The sequence below is a fragment of the Candoia aspera genome, chromosome 4, assembly GCF_035149785.1.
Source record: "Candoia aspera isolate rCanAsp1 chromosome 4, rCanAsp1.hap2, whole genome shotgun sequence".
Classification (NCBI taxonomy): Eukaryota; Metazoa; Chordata; class Lepidosauria; order Squamata; family Boidae; genus Candoia; species Candoia aspera.
This window is the reverse complement of record NC_086156.1, coordinates 29,454,842-29,462,392: the sequence shown is the minus strand read 5'-3', so window position 1 is coordinate 29,462,392 and position 7,551 is coordinate 29,454,842. Positions and strand designations below refer to the sequence as shown.

The 7,551-nt window shown below is 41.6% G+C and overlaps 1 protein-coding gene across 1 annotated transcript in view; it reads left to right on the top strand.

Moving 5' to 3' along the window:
• The first annotated feature begins 5,339 nt into the window (after positions 1-5,339).
• The window catches only part of ETV1 (ETS variant transcription factor 1), a 97,886-nt gene continuing 95,674 nt past the window's right edge, over positions 5,340-7,551 (top strand). The window contains exons 1-3 of the mRNA XM_063303704.1: positions 5,340-5,455; positions 5,916-6,054; positions 6,807-6,894. Coding sequence (XP_063159774.1) covers positions 6,010-6,054; positions 6,807-6,894 — 133 coding nt within the window. The 5' untranslated portion in view covers positions 5,340-5,455; positions 5,916-6,009. The remainder of the gene's footprint in view (positions 5,456-5,915; positions 6,055-6,806; positions 6,895-7,551) is intronic.

Below are 7,551 nucleotides of genomic sequence, written 5' to 3'. Positions count from 1 at the left end.
CAGGAACTAGTTGGACAAGAATTCTGTCCATCAGTTAGGGGTGGGATCTGCCCAGCTCCTAATAGCCACTTTAGAATGTTGTGAGCATGCTCCCTTCCTCTAGTTGCTGGTCACTGCCCTCTGTGGCCATTTTGGCTTGGGCTGCAAGACAGACTGGACACTTGGCTTCCGCAGAGCAGTGTTTTGCAACGTTGGTAACTTTAAGATATATGGACTTCAACTCCCAGAATTCTCCAGCCAGCATGGAACTCCCAGAATTCCCCAGCCAGCATGGAATTCTGGGAGCTGAAGTCCACATATCTTAAAGTTGCCATGGTTGAGAAATGCTGGTCTAACTAGTCTAACATTTTATTTCCCATTATTTCCCACTGTGGCCAGCTGAACTGCCAGCTGAACTGTGGCCACAACTGAAGCACTGAGTATAGTACACTCCTCTGTCCTATTGTTGCTCCTCAGATTGTCCCTGACTCTAGAATCCAAGGAAATGAGAATACAAAAGCTCTACAGGTTTTAAGTGCCTGGAGTTGCTGCATATCCTATTAGCACAATTGCAAAAGTCTAAGATTTTGTGCAGCTGTAACTTCACCTTGGGACTGTTGTTCTTTCTTTTTAATTTTTCTCACTCATGCTGCCCTTTAGAAATGCAAGAAAACAAATATGTGATCCTTCCTTGCATCCTTCTTCCATTCCAGGTTTGAAATTTCTGCTGCAGATTGAAATGTTCAGTTCGGACTGACTGGCATTAGCAGAGATTACTTTTAAAATCAACACACAGAGAAGTATATATATGCACACTTTCGATAGCAGTGGAAATTTTTAAAAACTCTTATAGCTTTATGTTTTAAGACCAGCTAGTTTGGTATATTTTGCTAATCAATAACAAACAAACAGAAAAATTCAATTACTAAGCAGCAATAATAATAAAAGTCACCATCCAGTTACTCATATGTTAATTAACAAAGAAGGGAAAACGTGCAATCTATAGTTTCCTTTGGAATATTGTGGCATTTTCTGCATTGTCTTTAAGTGCTGAATTAATATCTGAGGCAAGGGTGTCTTCCTTTGGGAGAGGGGTCAAAAAAGTCAAGATAGCTATCGCGACCACATGGCTGGAAACTTGCTCCTTTTTATGTGTATTCCCTTGGTGCCAAATATAAAGATTATATCTTGTTAACACTCAGTGACTTACGAAGTTCTTATATTGGCTGAGTTCACACTTTGCCATAGACAATTGCGCGCTCTGTTTGAATCTGTGAATTGAGCTACTACTTTTTAATGTTAAGTATGAAGTCAGCCATTATGGGATAATGATCAAACTAGAGGTAAACAATCATGGTTTAGGGTGATATGTAAACTCAACTATTTTGATATAGTGTTATATGTGAACCTAGTCATTGTGGCTAAGCCAGCAAACTATAATTGGAAATGGTGGCTCAGTGCAAAGTGTAAAACCAGCCATAGACTCAGGGATAAGCATCACTGACTTCAATAGAGCTTACAGGTAGTCCTCACTTAACGACCCTAATTGGGACTGGCAATTCTGCCACTAAGTGAAGCAGTCACTAAGTGGGAAATCATGTGACTGCAACTGTGTTTTTCCGCTAGAAAGAGACAAGACTAGTCAGTTTCACACCTTTGGCTTCTGTTTGCCTCCTAACCACTCCCCTGCCCTTTGGAATGCTCAAGTGCCTGCTTACTGTCTTGTACACATTGAAAGCATTGTGATTGCACCCCACCCTGGGGCTGGGAACTGCAGGTGTGCTACATACAGCTTACTCTCTTGAAATCCCATTGTCTTCAATCTCTCTACTCTGTGAGGGGGGAAGGGTCAAGTGAAGAAGGGATTGCCTACAGTAGCCTTTCTCAACCTTTTGAACCCTTGAAATATTTTTCAGGCCTCAGGGAACTCCTACACATTCAGGCTCAAAGATAGGCCAGAGGTTACAAAATTACCATATTCGTTTCATGTGTAGGCCTGTATATATGCATTAATGGTGTTCTTAAACTAAAAATAAAGAATGAAACTTACCTCTTTAATGTGAAGTTGCCTAAATTTGAAATAATTTTTTAAATAAATTGTAATGTCCCAGGGGACCTCTACTGACCTCTCACAGAATCCTAGGGTTCCATGGAACCCTGGCTGAGTAACCCTTGCCTACAGAAATTGCTTGCTTTTTTTTTCTCCCTCACCCCCAGAGCAAAGAGATTGAAGAAGAAGAGATTTCAAGAGCGTACTGTAAGCTGTTTGTGTAGTGCACCCTGGGCTGCCAGTGCAATTGCATTGCTTTCAATGTGTGGAAGAGCAAACAGCTCTCTAAACTCTGCTCTGCAAGGCGGGGGGGGGGGGGGAAGAAAGAAACACAGATCAGGCACAGAACAACACATATTGACTGTAATGGCGATCATGTGATTGTGTGATGCTGCGAAGGTCATAAATGGGCCGTAAAGTTATTTTTTTCAGCACTGCCATAACTTTGCATGGTCACTGAACGAATGGTCAGTAAGCAAGGACTACCTGTACTCTGAAATAGCTGTACACAAATTTTATCCCACACATTCTCCACCTTCCAATTTAGTCTTTTTGCTTATCTTTTTTTCACATGTTATGTGTTAAGAAAGCAGAATCTTGTTTTTAGAACTGTTGCCTCCTGAAAGGTTTAATCATAGGTTAAAACTTAAAATTACCCTCTTTTTAGAAATTTTAGCTGGTTAGTCCCTTTGTATTTTCTCTTTTTTGAATTGTTCCATGATGGTTTTATCTCTTATTTTTACTATCTTGTAGTGTTCTCTAACATTTTGTGTCTTAATTTGTACATAACTCCAGATATATTTGAAGGCTAGTTGTTAACATCTTTTAATAAGAAGAGGATTGCTGCCATGTACTATAGATTCACTTTTGTGAAGCTAATAACAGTGGATCATTTGTTTTGGATGCCTTAGCCCAGTGTTTCTCAACCCCAGCAACTTTAAGATGCGTGGACTTCAACTCCCAGAATTCCTCAGCCAGTATGGGAAGTTGAGGTCCATGCATCTTAAAGTTGCTGGGGTTGAGAAACATTGCCTTAGCCTAAGACTTACTCTTCAGCCAGGCCTTCTGAACTGAACCAATGATTTTAACTGCTGTTTCTGTCTCTTTAACAGAGTTTGTTTCATATAATTTTGCAATCTTTTTTTTTCCTGTTTTGCTGCCTTGAATACTCCAAGGATGGAAAAATAAATCAAGCTGTCTTTTATGACTGGAGTTTTTAACCAGCCTGTTATCTTTTCTACTGTAATTAATAAAAGTAGAAGATATACCCATGAGCATCTACAATGGAGGGGAAGTGACATCACAGGCAACATGACATCATCACAAAAATCTCATAATTCTCATCATTTGTGCACTGACATCATGACAACAATATATATGTATGTATGTTATGGACATGTGAAGTGTCCTTTGCTTCAGGAAGGCAGTCAAGGATGCTAACTACTTTGGCAAGCCCTACGTCCTATGGCAATAATGTGCCAGAAGTTCATGAGGTGATTTGTGTCATACATACTTCAATTCAAAGAGCTGATGTAGGGCTGACATGCCTTCACTAGCCATCATGGAGCCAGTTTGGTGTAGTAGTTAAGCTGCTGGCCTAGAAACCAGGAGACTGAGAGTTCTAGTCCCACCTTAGGCATGAAAGCCGGCTGGGTGACCTTGGGCCAGTCACTCTCTCTCAGTCCATCCCACCTCACAGAGTTGTTGTTGTTGTGGGGAAAACAGGAGGTGCATAAGTATTAGGTATGTTCACCACCCTGAGTTGACCAAATATAAAGGTGGGATAAAATTCTAATCATCTTCATCCTCATGATCTTGATTTAATCAAAGTGAAGCAAAGCAGCAACTCCATTCCAATGCTTTAAAATCAGGGAGGCATATCTCTTGATTAAAATGCTTCAGTCAGACCTTTGTGGAAGTGAGGGCTTCTTTGACACTCAGCACATTTGTGATATTTATGTAGCAGGGCAGCACAAAGCATCTGGACCTGGGGCTTGGCAAAGCACATTTGGGGGAATGAAGCACCTCCCTCTGAAACATTAAAGAAGCCCTGTTCTTTGGCAGGCTGTCTTGGATGCTCGAGGGTGGGTTCCTGGCTGCCTCTGCAGGTGTGTGGGTACCCAATCACTTGACTTTGCTGGTGGTCCTGGCGTTGTTAGTATGTGCACATGCAGGCAAGTAGGGATAGCTTTCAAAGCAGCAGCTGCCAGTTCAAAACAGAATAAAAAAGAAGGACGCTGTGAATCTGCAAAGCTTCATGTAGACATATATTCAGCAAGCCCAACAGTCACCAAGTTTGTAGTTCTCAAAACTGCAGGAGAAAAACTTTCTGTAACAATTCAAAGGACTTTGTCACCAGCTCTTACCTGAACAATGTTCTTGCCCATCTGATTGTTTTCTTGTTAGATTTGTTTCTGCTGAGCTCCACTTCACCTGTGTCCCAATCTCTAAGTTTGACTGAGGATGCGTATTTCTTCTAAAAAAGTGTGATGTTCATGTTCCTGAAATATGATTCCAAAAACTTGGCTCAGGGGAAGAGATTATGTTTTATGTTTCAATCACATTACCAAATCCCTATTTTAAGCAGTAAATTTATAAAATCTGGGTATTCATTTCTTTTACTGCTTAAAGAATCTCAGTTGTAGGCATCACATTTAGTTAGTGTGTGGTGATGATGATGATGATGATGTTTTTTGATGAAATAGGGAACTGACAGGTGATTCACCACTTTATCCCATCCTTGAAAGCAAGTTGCCTATATGTATCCTGAAAGCAGTGGCCAATGCTTGGCCAAAGTAGCTGAATTTCGCAACATTCTGAAGCTGGGCTGTGATTGGAGAATAGCATCTTTTTTTAAAAAAAGCCACCTCAAATGAAATATGTTGAGTGTGTCCCTTTACTGGCACAAGGGAGAAAATCTCTCCAACTTGCATAAACGGAGGCATTAAGTCGCGGGCACCGCATCTATGACAGAGGCGCTGTCAAACTGAGAGTCTCACATAAGTCCAAGTCTTTGCATAACAGCAGCTGTGCGCGCTTGGGGTGGGGGGAGAGAAGAGGTAGAATTAGGGAATAACAATGATCCACCGAATCCCCTGCAGAATCCGGGAGGATCCGGCTTTTCCCTTTTTCCCGGGAAGGGTGGGGGGAGGTTGGGAGGCAGTTTGACTGACAGGCAGAAATCTGATCCTGTAAAAGGCGCGGTTAGCCAATGGGATACAGAGATCCATTGGTTTAGACTAGAGGCCCCTGGAGGAGAAGTAGAGGAAAAACCACTGAGTATAGTGTCCTGTCAGTGGCGCTTTTCGCTTGAAAGGGGAAGTGCCGGGAGAAATAATTAATGTTCTTATTAAATTTGTAAGGACTTTTTTGTTTTGGTCCGTGTGCGCGCGCGCGCGCATCCGATCGTCTTTGCTGTACCTTCAGGTGGGTTTTTGCAGCAACTTTGTTGTCTGTTGCTCCGGCGATTACGTGGTTGCGGTTTGCCAGGCGAAGGTAGCTCTGCCTTCCGTCTCTCTCGCTCTCGCGCTCTTTCTTTTTCTCTCCTCTCTGCCGTTAGGTGCAGCGCGAGTCGTGTCGTGCGCCATTACTAGTTCTGCACACGTTTACGAATGGGATCGCTCCAGGGACCAGAACGGGCATGCCAGCTTGGCTCTCGATTTGATTTCTTTCTTTTCTTTTTTTTCCTTAAAAAAGTCCTTTCCACTCTCCGGCTCTCCTCTCCGGCTCTTGCTTGTAACCCAGAGGAAGGCAGCCGAGAAGGAGGGATGTGTGTGTTTTTATGAATGGCACCCTTGGAGGATCATTAGATATGCAAATTCAGGCAGTTCATTCATGACTTAAAAAAAAATTCTAAAAGCCATCTTGTGTTCTCGGTTTTTTTAAGGCTCTTTGGAGGCTGCATCTGGAGGAACTCTCTTTTAAATCCAATGTCCAGAAAATAATAATAATAATAAAAATACTCCGCTAAAGACATCAGAATGGATGGATTTTATGACCAGCAAGTGCCTTACATGGTCACCAATGTGAGTGATCAGCTCCAAAGTTGTTTAAACTTGGGTCTCTCGGGTGGGGGCTGCGATGTGAAGTGAAGGGGGAGAGAGCAAAAGCTTTTATGGGGAAAATTATTTGCTGTGTTTTCTGTTTGTTTTATTTTTGGACGGAGGTGAAGGCAGGAAAACTTGTACTTTGTAGTGAGATGAATGCTTATTTCAGTAAATTTCCATTTTTCTTCCATGGACCATTCCGGTCTGAGGAAAAACGAAGTGCCCCCCTCTTTATTATAAGAAGAGAGAAACTGCTGCACTTTTACAAATTTTTAGTCTTGTTTGTCATCTAAAGTAGGGATATGTCCCCTAAAAAGAAAAGAAAAAAAAGCTTTCCCCTTTTAAAGGACTTTGGCAAATAAAGAGTTAAAAATTAAAGTATGATCTCCTTGTTCCCTCAACCAGCCTCAGTCAAAGAGTTGGCTTTTCAAGGAATACTCTTGTGTAGGTGTTAGAACTTCAGGTTGCCAAAAATAAACACCTTACACCTACAGTCCTGCCCTGGAAAATATAGGTGTCTTTATGGACATGTGTTTTGGGTAGGTGGATTGAGCCATAAATATTCCCCTACATAATTCTAAAAATCCTAGTTTGAAATTAGTGATAGGATCAGTAGGAAAGCTTTGAACTTTCTCCATAGTCTTAACATTTAAAATCTCTTGCTAATATTGCTTGATATCTAACTTCTTCCCCTTTTTTCTTTTAAAATAACCATTCTATTCTATTTGTAGAATCTCTGTGGGAGAAATTGTAATGAGCGACCAGCAAATGTCAGGAAAAGAAAATTCATTAACAGAGATCTGGCTCATGACTCAGAAGGTGAGGATATGCATTATGCAAGTGGGGAGGGGGGAGAATAAATGTTATTGGCTCCCCCTCTTAGATCTACATACCCTGAAATGCTCTTTTTAAATGTTGATGTCTGCACATTTCTTCCCGTTTCTCTCCTTCTCCTCCCTCATGCACCTTCCTGGAGTCTTGTCTACATCTATTTATAGAAATGGGACAAGAAAACCACATTTCGTGATGTGACACAAGCTGACAAAAGCAATTCACTGCTAGGCTGCTGTACCTTCAGTGACTCACCCTCTCTGTTAGGTATTGCCACACTGTAGGGACATAAGTAATGCCATCCACCTGTGAGGTGAGAATTTGGCAAGGTTTGATATGCTAGGTAGTAAAAGGGTACACACAGTTGCTTGCCTGTAGGCCTTTGCACACTCCCATCCCACTAACATTTCCTTTAGGAGAGATGCTGAAGCTTTGCTTTAATTACCAGAGTCAAATTAGGACAAGATGCAGAGGTTTACCTGCCTACTTTTTCCATCCCTACCCTTTAGCTTGTAACTCTTATAGTAACCAACTATGACCATCTCAGAAGGAAATGGCCAGTTATACTTTTTAGCATCTTACCCTGTGAACCTAACACTCAGTGAATTGCGGAAAGCCCGTTGCAGGGAAATGGTTGTTTCTGCA